At 46.8% G+C, this 12,500-nt stretch overlaps 1 protein-coding gene across 3 annotated transcripts in view; it reads left to right on the top strand.

Moving 5' to 3' along the window:
• Positions 1–12,500, top strand: part of kat6a (K(lysine) acetyltransferase 6A) — a 66,962-nt gene that overhangs the window by 24,906 nt on the left and 29,556 nt on the right. For all 3 annotated transcript variants that reach the window (XM_037531708.1, XM_037531707.1, XM_037531706.1), the window contains exons 2-6: positions 2,990–3,098; positions 5,775–5,890; positions 6,100–6,181; positions 8,393–8,507; positions 12,451–12,500. The exon at positions 12,451–12,500 is cut by the window's right edge and continues 291 nt beyond it. In XM_037531708.1, coding sequence (XP_037387605.1) covers positions 2,990–3,098; positions 5,775–5,890; positions 6,100–6,181; positions 8,393–8,507; positions 12,451–12,500 — 472 coding nt within the window. The remainder of the gene's footprint in view (positions 1–2,989; positions 3,099–5,774; positions 5,891–6,099; positions 6,182–8,392; positions 8,508–12,450) is intronic.

The raw sequence follows: 12,500 nt of genomic DNA, 5'->3' as shown, positions 1-12,500 counted from the left end.
CTTCACGCTGCAGCTTTTTTTTTTTTTTTTTTTTTATCATTGCACCACTTTACCTGAAAATATGAGCATCATCGAGAGGATGAATTTTTAATCCTTCATTTCGTCAAGAATCTAGTCAGTTTCGTTGCTCCGGAAGTGTTTTGCTGTGTCTCACAGCTCCGCAACGTTTCCCGGTGCCGCCGTCTGTTTTCACACATGTGCAGACTGAGAAATCTGAAAGAAATCAGAGTAAGAGTCCACAGCACTGAGAAATCTGAGTACTGAGCTAAAATCCAGCCGCTGTCAGGTTTCTCAGTTGAATTTCTGGATCGTGCTTACAGGATGTGAATAATCTGATGGCTGCAGAAATCTGATTATGGTCAGATAATTGAGTGTAAACACACAATTTCTCATGCAGATAATGGCTAAAGGCCTATTCACGCACAAAATGATGTGATTTTCATCACAGTGGAACGGTCACAACTTGCCTGATACATCATTTTTCTTTGTCTTTGTTAGTTTTTTAACACACTGAGAACACGGCACAAAAAATGAGAACTGGACAGTGGACTGTGTTTGGGTTTAGGGGGAAACTGTGGGTAAATTTTGATAGATTGGTGAACCGTTCCTGTGATTTAAGCTGAATGTTTTGGCTGTGGTGTTAACCAGTGGGACTGAGTGATGCGTCTGGCTTTGCAGTACTGAGAGAGAGAGAGAGAGAGAGAGAGAGAGAGCACAAATAGAGAAATCGAGGGGAGAGATAGGAAGAGAAAAATAGACACAAAGTGGAAAAAGGAGAGAGAAAGCAAAGAAGAGAGACAGAAGGAGCAAGAAAAATGGAAAGAGATGGAGAGACGAAATGAGAGGGGGATAGAGAGAAAATTAAAGACAGTGGAAAAAGAAGAGAGAAAGAGAAAGACAGAGGGAAGACAAAGAGAAAAAAGGAAAATAAAAGGAGGGGAGATGGAGAAATAGGGCAGGGAGACGGGCAGGGAGACGGGCAGGGAGACGGGCTTGAGTTGGAGAGAAATGAACCCGATAAATCACCCTCTCTGTGGCCTGTCTCTTCTTCGCCTGGACCTGTTCAGCACTCGCACACATGAACACCTGCCCCCTGATCCACCACACACACACACACACACACACACACACACACACACACACACACACACACACACACTGCCATTTGTCTCCTCCCTGTTCAGACCTGTTTGCTAATCGCTGCTGTGAGTCGCCGGACAAGAATATCTGCAAACACATTCACAAACGGCACCACTTCACCACAAGGCTGCCCTTACGAAGGGCTTATGAATGATTTAGGAGTCTGGGGCACTTGCTCTCCACGAAGGGGCCCTCAGAATAGAAGTGGGAGAACTGCTGATCTACACTGTTAAACCGTACCTTACCTTGTCTTTTCCATCAGCAGTAAACCTTTCAGCTTCATCATGTTGTCCTTTTAGACAGACAGGCAGACAGACACCAAGTTAAGATCCATTAAACCACTGAAACCATTCATAAGCACTTAAGGGTCTTATTGCAAAGCAGTGACCCTTCAGCCAAGACTTGCTGTACGTCCCTAAACACACACGCCTGCACAGGTACTGACGTGACCTCATACGTAAAGAAATAGTCTAGAAGCCTCACGCACTGAACGATCTGCCCATTGACTGCTATTATGTGTGTTTTGAGGCTGTTATTACTGGAAATCTGGCAGGTAGGGCTGAAGGAGAGTAATACTGGAGTATTCTATTAAAGACCGTGATCAGGTGGAATTTTACAAGACATTATTTTCCACTTAGCTGGATAAGTTTAGTCCATCGCTGAGGAATTGTCTGCGGGAATGTTCCTTGGCTCTTCTCTTATCAAATGAACTTGTCTGCTTTGGCTTAAGTTATCAGGGGGGGAGCTTCCACAAAGCAGGACTTCTCAGTTAGCTAGATAACTTAAGCCAGAAGATAAGGACTGTCCAAAGAGAATGTCCATCAGCTCTTTTTTGTGTTGGACGGGCTTAACTTTGGGCTTGGGTTATCTGGCTAAACTGAGATCCAGCTTTGTGGAACAGCGCCCAGGTGAAGTGAGATCCTGCGCGATTGTTGTTGGTTGATGGTGAGAGAGAAGTGCAGTAGTTATGAGTTTCGGGGGCCGATTGCCGTTACTTGGCAGGGAAATTTTATATGAGCGTTTTGTTTTTGTTTATATTTGTGTGTGTTTATTTAACAAAACTGAATCTTTTGCTGTGTGGACAAAATAAACTCTCAGAACTGGTGGTTGGGATAGTGTAGTGGGTAACACCTCCGCCTTCTGCGCTGTAGACTCAGGTTCAGTCCTCCACCAGGGCAAGCACCCTATACTATACCAGTAAGAGTCCTTGGGCAAGACTCCTAACACCACCTTGGCCTGCCTGTGTAAAACAATCAAGTTGTAAGTCGCTCCGGATAAGAACGTCTGCGAAAATGCTGTAAATAAACTCCATGGATGCCATAAAATCCCATCATTTGCTCATTGATTGGCCAAACTTTCATTATAAACTTTCATTCATCTTATTTAAAGAACCTGAAATCAAAGTTACATTAAAATGGGAGAACTGCATATTTAGCTCAGTGAGTCATGCAAAATAGTGCTGCAGCATTTCAGTACAGCGGTGCGCACAATATCATGTTTTGTTGGTGTCATGGACTCCAGTTTTTAATTAAATTTGATATAAAACACATTAATCGAGGAAGCTGATGGCATATTTCATTACAAGTTTGAATTCACAGCCTCTGCTGCCTCGAAGCAGGTGCTGCGATTGAAGCTGTGTAATTGGATGGTTAACGCAGTTAACAGACGCCGCGTCCATCGTGCCTCACAGTTTGCAGCGCTGTAGTCCGGACAGTAGCCGGTGTTTACAGATCTATCGACGCGCCGCTGCCTGTTTAATACCCACAGTGGGGCTGCTCAGCTCCTGACTGCCTGCCTGTTTCTGTTCCCTCTTCATCTTTCTTTCCGTTTCTCTCTCGTCTTCTTTCAGCCCGTGGCCGAGCCCATCCCCATCTGTAGTTTCTGTCTGGGGACCAAGGAGCAGAACCGGGACAAAAAGCCCGAGGAGCTCATCTCCTGCGCTGACTGTGGCAACAGCGGTAAGTTCTCCCATTGTTTACCCATCGTTTTTAATGAAGTTACATACAGTGGTGCTGATGTTCACGGAAGGAAGGGAGAGGAAGGAAGGAAGGAGGAAAGGAAGAGGAAAGAAAGGAAGGAAGTACGGAAGAGGAAGAAAGGAAGGAAGGAAGTGCAGAAGAGGAAGAAGGAAAGGAAGGACGGGAGAGGAAGGATGGGAGAGGAAGAGAGGAAGGATGGGAGAGGACGGGAGAGGAAGGACGGGAGAGGAAGGACGGAAGAGGAAGGATGGAAGTACAGAAGAGGAAGAAGGAAAGGAAGGACAGAAGAGGAAGAGAGGAAGGACGGAAGAGGAAGGAAGGAAGGAAGGACGGACGGAAGAGGAAGGAAGGATGGAAGAAGAAGGAAGGACGGAAGGAAGGATGGAAGAGGAAGGAAGGACGGAAGAGGCAGAAAGAAAGGAAGGAAGGACGGAAGAGGGAGAAAGGAAGGAAGGACGGAAGAGGGAGAAAGGAAGGAAGGACGGAAGAGGAAGGAAGGACAGAAAAGAAAGGAAGGAAGGACTGAAGAGGAAGGACGGAAAAGAAAGGAAGGAAGGACGGAAGAGGAAGAAAGGAAGGAATTAAGGACTTTATTGATCAGTGTTTTAGTAGGAAGACATATAATTGGACATAAACTTCCATATGTTATGCAGAAAATAAAAAAATAGAAATAAAAGTTTTAAAGTGTAAGACAGTAGAAATAAGTGTGTATTTGCATATTTAGACGGCATGTAAGGCAGGTTTATTGTATTTACCTGCTGGCAGGCCTTATCTGTATGTGGTAGACTGAAATGATGTACCGTCGCTACGTTGAATAAAGGCCGTATTGAGACCATGGAAAGCCGTAGCAGTGTCCGAACCGGTCACGGAATCAGGGAGCGGTCGTATGTCTGGAAATTATTATTCAAATTATTTAATTGCTATTAAAGGCTGGACTGATGCCCGGATTAGACCCGGCTCATACATGACGAGTGACGGGTGTGACAGTCAGGAACAGGCAAAAATAGGCAGAATTCCTGCATTCCTTCGCTAGATAACGTGGCTGGAAATGTGCTCTGAGAAAAGGTGGTCCGTCACCTCGACTAACATTACTAGCCTAGTCTGAGTGTAATGTTTCTAAATCAGCCCACCGCCTTCTGCAGGCAGAGCTCAAAATAGGGGGCGCTGTTGCGCTTATCGGTATTGTCTGACAGTGAGCCTGCTGTTAGTCCATGGACGGAACGTGGGTTTCCAAGGTGGAAAGTCCAAATATGTCAGTTCAGAGCGTTTTTTGTATATAGTATAAATAAACAGCCCTTAGATGACCCGAGAAAAAAGCTCAGTTAACTAATGAGAGTGTTTTACTGGCTAATTTGACTCGGGATGTTAAGCGCATGGACTGTAGGAATTCTGGGGTGGGATTTAGAGACGACGTGCACTTGTTAGAAAGGGCAAAGTTTTAAAACGTCTCTCCAGGTTTATATTTTACAAGACTGCGTCTGTCCCCGAGAGGCCAAAGCTGCCTTCACGCAGAGACCGGCCACAGAGAGGGTGGTCTTCGGGAGGGTTTGACGGCAAAAGTTCTGAAAAACCTAAAATGCACTTACGATCCGGAGTGTTGGCTTTTAAACAAGCATGCAAAGATGAGTATCTCACAAGCTGAACCGGCTTAGTCTGGGTCATTTTCAAAATAGGCCAACAAGGGCCCAGTATTTTATCAAACTACTCGAGCTGTTCTTTGATTAAAAATCTGTTAATTTATCATGAAAACGAAACATTTAATGGAACCGTCCACTTACTGCTGTGGTCTGCGGTGGCAGAATTTTTCCATTGTGGCTGCGTTCAAAACAGTGGAATGTCCAGTTTGTCATCATCCTACTGCAAACATGTGAACGCAGTGTAAGATCTCTGTCCATAGCAATATATGGACTCCAGCGATTAACTGAAAACCTGCAAAGTTCATATGTAGCCAAATGTGTGTGTGATGCAAATAACCAGACAGTCTGTGTGGGAATGTGGGGAAATATTCTTTGAAAGCTCACAAGTTCACGCCCATCTGTTTTGGCGGTATTTTCCTTTTTCATTGTTATAATTAAAATGTCCCAACGTAGCTGTATGAGTAGCCCATGGTGTTATTCTCAAGCGGTGTCTTCAGATCAGCCACAACCAGGAACTGAACTGGCCCGTCACACTCACCGGCTGCCGTCTGCGTATTCCCACCTCAGCACTTTCACATCCCGTGACTCCCCACATTGTTTTAGGATGACTTCACTCGGGTGCTGTGATTGTAACACTTGGAAACGGTAAAAAAATAATGACAGGAGTCTTGAACTTTAGAGTAAAGTGGGCTTTAGGGCTGTTAGTAGGTTTAACAACCAAAATAAATCTTAATGTTTATTGTGCAAAGTGTTAAAACTGAAGTCTGTAGATGAACCTGTGTCGGTATGGCTTTCTAACACGGGCCCTGAGGCAAATGGCAAAATTGGTACTAAATGTTGTTTCACCTTAATGTCCACAAAGCTCAAGTTAACTTCTTGCCGGCTTTGTTTGAATTTGCACTATAACTGCTGCTACTGCGTACGTGACTTATTATTTCCTCCTCTACTGTTGCACTTTGGGCTAAAATGGGCTTTGAGTCTCTGAAGCCGGTGATTTGACGCTGAGATTTTCCTCTAGGCCACCCGTCCTGTCTGAAGTTTTCCCCGGAGCTGACGGCGCGGGTCAAGGCTCTGTGGTGGCAGTGCATCGAATGCAAAACCTGCAGCAGCTGCCAGGACCAGGGCAAAAATGCGGTACCCTCATTTGTTTGTTTATTTATTTTATTTTAATTCTATTTCCTTACAGTGATGGTGTGAATGTGCCTGTTTGCTGCACACGCTTTTGGTGTGATTGTGTGTTTCGTGCAGAACAGTTTAATGCGTCTGTTAAATTGAGCCGTTTAATAGGTCGCATTGTTGGGGGGGAAATGCAGATGCTAACCAGACTGTGTCCCCATATACAGGAAAACATGTTGTTCTGTGACTCCTGTGATCGAGGTTTTCACATGGAGTGCTGTGACCCACCACTGACGCGAATGCCAAAAGGTAGAGGAAGCAGCTGTTTCTCTCTCTCTCTCGCTCTCTCTCTCGCTGTCTGTCTGTCTGTTTCATGTTCTCATTCACACATACAGGTGTGCGTGCCCGTGTACCAGGGTCATTATCATTCACGAACATGAAATCTGAAAAAAAAAGTGTTAACTGTAATAAAAATTCATATAACAGAAAAACTGCCAGAACGGTAGTGTTCAGTGCAGCGAGGCAGAATTGATTTTTTTTTTTTGTATTTTCAGCACCTTAAGGATAGTCTTTAAGGAAAGCTGCACATAGTCTGCTGGATCGTAGCGCTCCTATAACAGCAAACTTCATCTGACCGAAGCTGCTGCAGAGTTTGGGATTGCTCGAGCCAGTTTCGGACTAAAGCGGGTGTGCACCCGTTTGCAGTTATGGTTAAAGGGAATGAGGCAGTGCTGAGATTAAAAGGGAATAATGAAAACTGTGGTGTTTCTCGCTCCCTGCAAACCTCAGTTTTCGGTGACGGGATAGCGAGTGTAGGAATGGCATCACAAAAATGAATTATGGCTACTTTTGGTACATAAAACCATACGAATGTTATGAGTGGGACCTCAAGGGAAAATACAAGAAAGATGTAGGATGTGAGCCCTTTAAAACTAACTGAACAAAACTAAATGAAAGCTGTGAAACCGTAATGGCCCTGCTGTATATGAACAAAATTATAAACGTATGTCTCTCATAGGACAGAGGTAACGCAGCTATATGTAGTCAAGGTCATAACTGTTCTTAACTTCTAATGTCAGTTCATTTAAAATCTGGCTATAGCGTTTTATATATATATATATATATATATATATATATATATATATATATATATATATATATATATATATATATATATATATATATATATATATATATATATATATAACAGGTGTATAAAGCCGAGCCCCTAGGCCTGCAGACTGCTTCTACAGACATTAGTGAAAGAATGGGTCGCTCTCAGGAGCTCAGTGAATTCCAGCGTGGTACCGTGATCGGACGCCACCTGGGCAACAAGTCCAGTCGTGAGATTTCCTCACTACTAAATATTCCACAGTCCACTGTCAGTGGGATTATAACAAAGTGGAAGCGACTGGGAACGACAGCAACTCAGCCACGAAGTGGTCGGCCACGTAAAATGACAGCGCGGGGTCAGCGGATGCTGAGGGGCATAGTGCGCAGAGGTCACCAACTTTCTGCAGAGTCTATCACTACAGACCTCCAAGCTTCATGTGGCCTTCAGATCAGCTCAAGAACAGCGTAGAGAGCTTCATGGAATGGGTTTCCATGGCCGAGCAGCTGCATCCAAGCCTTACATCACCAAGCGCAATGCAAAGCGTGGAATGCAGTGGTGTAAAGCGCCGCCACTGGACTCTAGAGCAGTGGAGACGTGTTCTCTGGAGTGACCAATCACACTTCTCCGTCTGGGAATCCGATGGACGAGTCTGGGTTTGGTGGTTGCCAGGAGACGGTACTTGTCTGACTGCATTGTGCCAAGTGTAAAGTTTGGTGGAGGGGGGATCATGGTGTGGGGTTGTTTTTCAGGAGTTGGGCTCGGCCCCTTAGTTCCAGTGAAAGGAACTCTTAAAGCTTCAGCTCCAAGAGATTCTGGACAATTTCATGCTCCCAACTTTGTGGGAACAGTTTGGGGACGGCCCCTTCCTGTTCCAACATGACTGCGCACCAGTGCACAAAGCAGGTCCATAAAGACACGGATGAGCCAGTTTGGAGTGGAAGAACTCGACTGGCCTGCACCTCAGAGAGTCCTGACCTCAACCCCATAGAACACCTTTGGGATGAATTAGAGCGGAGACTGTGAGCCAGGCCTTCTCGTCCAGCATCAGTGTCTGACCTCACAAATGCGCTTTTGGAAGAACGGTCAAAAATTCCCATAAACACTCCTAACCCTTGTGCAAAGCCTTCCCAGAAGAGCTGAAGCTGTTATAGCTGCAAAGGGTGGGCCGACATCATATTAAACCCTATGGATTAAGAATGGGGTGTCACTCAAGTTCATATGGGTGTGAAGCCAGACGGTGTATACTTTTGGATGAATAGTGTATGTAATGCTGTGTAAGGTATAAACTGTAATTGAAAGAAACATTCGCATCTAATCAGCTAGCGGGCTGTATGCATGTGCATTGAGTATTCAGGGCTGTTATATGCGCTTCTCATATGTAAAGGGATCTTTTTGTTCTTCCACAGGTATGTGGATCTGTCAGATCTGCAGACCAAGGAAAAAGGGAAGAAAGCTCTTGCATGAAAAAGCAGCACAAATCAAAAGGCGGTACAATGCGCCACTGGGACGACCGAAGGGCAGGTAAGGGAAATCAGAGTTTTAAGTCGGGTTTATAATCTTTTTATTGCAGTGTATAGACGTATTACAATTTGACGTATTCTCTAATGTTTATTTCCCTTATTATTATGGTGTTTCTTGCAGTTTCTAACTGTAATTATGTATTATAAACAAACAAACATCACAAAATTTACCAGAAAAAAAGTAGAGAGCTAAGCCAGCAACCTTAGGTTGCAGATTCGAGTCCCTCGGGCGAGGCCTGTATGTTCTTTCAAGCTTGATTGAACACATCTGAAAACTTTTCAAATCGATCAAACCATATGGTTCAAAAGTGAGCGTTTAAATAGCTGCAAAGAGGTTATATTGCTTTATTTATCAAAGTATATTATAAAATCTAGTCTTTGACACATGGCAGTACTTTTTTAATAAATGAAACCATACAGCCTCCCATCGACCCACCACCGATGGGAGGGGCAGTAGTAGGGGTGCGGTGCATTGTGGATCGGGCAGTGTCCGAAGGCGTGGGCCTTGGCGTTCTGATCCTCGGTTGCTGAAACTGGCTTTTGGAACTTGGAACGTTACCTCACTGGCGGGGAAGGAGCCTGAGTTGGTGCGCGAGGTCGAGAGATACCGGCTAGATATAGTCGGGCTCACCTCAACACACAGCTTGGGCTCTGGGTCCAATCTCCTTCTGGAGTTGCCCATGGTGAGAGGCGGCGGGCAGGTGTGGGCTTTCTCATAGCCCCTCGACTCGGCGCCTGTATGTTGGGGTTTTCCCCGGTGGACGAGAGGGTAGCTTCCCTACGCCTTCGGGTTGGGGAACGGGTCCTGACTGTTGTCTGTGCTTATGCACCGAACAGCAGTTCAGAATACCCAGCCTTCATAGAGTCCTTGGAAGGGGTGCTTGAAAGTTCTCCTTCTGGAGACTCGATTGTCCTACTGGGGGACTTCAACGCTCACGTGGGCAACGACAGTAAGACCTGGAGGGGTGTGATTGGGAGGAATGGCCTCTCTGATCTGAACCCGAGTGGTGTTCAGTTTTTGGACTTCTGTGCAAACCACAGTTTGTCCATAACGAACACCATGTTTGAACACAAGGATGTCCATAAGTGCACATGGCACCAGGACACCCTAGGCCGCAGTTCAATGATTGACTTTGTAGTCGTGTCAGCGGACTTGCGGCCATGTGTACTGGACACTCGGGTAAAGAGAGGAGCTGAGCTGTCAACTGATCACCACCTGGTGGTGAGTTGGATCAGGTGGTGGGGGAAGATGCCAGTCAGACCAGGCAAACCCAAACGTATAGTGAGGGTTTGCTGGGAACGTCTGGCAGAAGAACCTGTCAGATTGATCTTCAACTCACACCTCCGTCAGAACTTTGACCAGATATCGGTGGAGGTGGGGGACATTGACTCAGAATGGGCCATGTTCCGCTCCTCCATTGTTGAAGCGGCTGACTGTAGCTGTGGTCGCAAGGTAGTTGGTGCCTGTCGGGGCGGTAATCCTCGAACCCGGTGGTGGACACCCCAGGTGAGAGATGCCGTCAAGCTGAAGAAGGAGTCCTACCGGACATGGTTGGCCTGTAGGACACCAGAGGCAGCTGGCAGGTATCGACAGGCCAAGCGATCTGCGGCTTCAGTCGTTGCCAAGGCAAAAACCCGGGTGTGGGAAGAGTTCGGTGAGGCCTTGGAAAGTGACTTTAAGTCGGCTCCGAAAAGATTCTGGCAAACCGTCAGGCGACTCAGAAGGGGAAAGCAGTGTGCCACTAGCACTGTATATAGTGGAGATGGTGTGCTGCTGACTTCGACTGAAGACGTCATTGGGCGGTGGAAGGAATACTTTGAGGACCTTCTCAATCCCACCAACATGTTCTCCAGTGAGGAGGCAGAGTCTGGGGACACGGGAATAGGCTTGTCCATTACTGAGGCCGAAGTCGCTAAGGTAGTTAAAAAGCTCCTTGGCGGCAGGGCTGCAGGGGTGGATGAGATCCGTCCCGAGTTCCTCAAGGCTCTGGATGTTGTGGGGCTGTCTTGGCTGACACGCCTTTTCAACATTGCATGGACATCGGGGGTGGTGCCACTGGATTGGCAGACTGGGGTGGTGGTGCCTCTTTTTAAAAAGGGGGACCGGAGGGTGTGTTCCAACTACAGGGGAATCACACTCCTCAGCCTCCCTGGTAAGGTCTATGCAAGGGTACTGGAGAAGAGAGTCCGGCTTATAGTCGAACCTCGGATTCAGGAGGAGCAGTGCGGGTTCCGCCCTGGTCGTGGAACACTGGACCAACTCTTTACCCTCTCCAGGATTCTCGAGGGTTCATGGGAGTTTGCCCAACCAGTCCACATGTGCTTTGTGGATTTGGAGAAGGCATTCGACTGTGTTCCCCGGGGTATTCTGTGGGAGGTGCTTCGGGAGTACGGGGTACATGGCTCTTTGCTACGAGCCATTCAGGCCCTGTACAAACAAAGCAGGAGCTTGGTTCGCATGGCCGGCAGTAAGTCAGACTTTTTCCCAGTGAGAGTTGGACTCCGTCAGGGCTGCCCTTTGTCACCGATTCTATTCATAATTTTTATGGATAGAATTTCTAGGCGCAGTCAGGGGATGGAGGGTGTCCGGTTTGGTGACCTCAGGGTCACATCGCTGCTGTTTGCAGATGATGTGGTCCTATTGGGGACATCAGGCCGTGAACTTCAGCTTTCACTGGATCGGTTTGCAGCCGAGTGTGAAGCGGCCGGGATGAGGATCAGTACCTCCAAATCCGAGGCCATGGTTCTCACGCGGGAAAGGGTGGAGAGCCCTCTCTGGGTCGGGGATGAGCTCTTGCCTCAAGTGGAGGAGTTTAAGTATCTTGGGGTCTTGTTCACGAGTGATGGTACAAGGGAACGGGAGATTGACAGGCGGATTGGTGCTGGGTCAGCAGTGATGCGGGCTCTTTACCGGTCTGTTGTGGTAAAGAAAGAGCTGAGCCATAAGGCAAGGCTCTCGATTTACTGGTCGATCTATGTTCCCACCCTCACCTATGGTCATGAGCTTTGGGTAATGACCGAAAGAACGAGATCGCGAATACAAGCGGCTGAAATGAGTTTCCTCCGCAGGGTGGCTGGACTCTCCCTTAGAGATAGGGTGAGAAGTTCGGTCATCCGGGAGGGACTCGGAGTAGAGCCGCTGCTTCTTCACGTCGAGAGGAGCCAGTTGAGGTGGTTCGGGCATCTTGTTAGGATGCCTCCTGGACGCCTCCCTTGGGAGGTGTCACAGGCAAGTCCACCGGGGAGGAGACCCCGGGGAAGACCCAGGACACGCTGGCGTGACTATATCGCCCAGCTGGCCTGGGAGCGCCTCGGAATCCCTCCCAGGGAGCTAGTGGAAGTGGCTGGGGAAAGGGAGGTCTGGGCTTCATTGCTCAGGATGCTGCCCCCGCGACCCGAACCCCGGAGAAGCGGAAGATGATGGATGGATGGATGGAAACCATACAGAACAGACAACGAAACAATAAAAAGTGAAATGACTTTGACATCTTTGCATCTTCATCCAAAGTATATCTATAAAACATTTCCTCATGTTGGACCAGTGAATGCAAATTTCAGTACATTTTTCCCCAATCAGGTTAAATTTAGTGGAACATGAGCGAGTTAACCCCCCCCCAACACCTCCAGTTGGTGCCGTTTTACTGGCACTATTACTTTTAATTAATTTATTTTTTTATTATGACTTTTTTGTCTTTTTTCTTACTAAAGGACAGTCCTGCTGTGTGGGGTTTAAAGGAGGGCTAAGATTAATCATTTTTATATCAAAATCAGTTACATAGTGCAGTTTTTAGCTGGCTACTCTTAGACTGGGCAAGATTAGGTGGCAGCTTGACCATTTTTAACAGAGTAATTGATCAGTAAAGTGTAACTTGTCTGTATCTTGAGACGTTTAATTACTACTACTTCCCCTTCTACTACTAACCATTTGCAATTTGTGTCCACAGACCGGGTCGCCCTTTTAAGAAGCTACGCGGAGGTGGACGTGGCCGGCGGA

This window comes from Pygocentrus nattereri, chromosome 20 (assembly GCF_015220715.1).
Source record: "Pygocentrus nattereri isolate fPygNat1 chromosome 20, fPygNat1.pri, whole genome shotgun sequence".
NCBI classification, from domain to species: domain Eukaryota; kingdom Metazoa; phylum Chordata; class Actinopteri; order Characiformes; family Serrasalmidae; genus Pygocentrus; species Pygocentrus nattereri.
The sequence above is the reverse complement of the archived record's forward strand: the minus strand, read 5'-3'. Positions and strand labels throughout refer to the sequence as shown.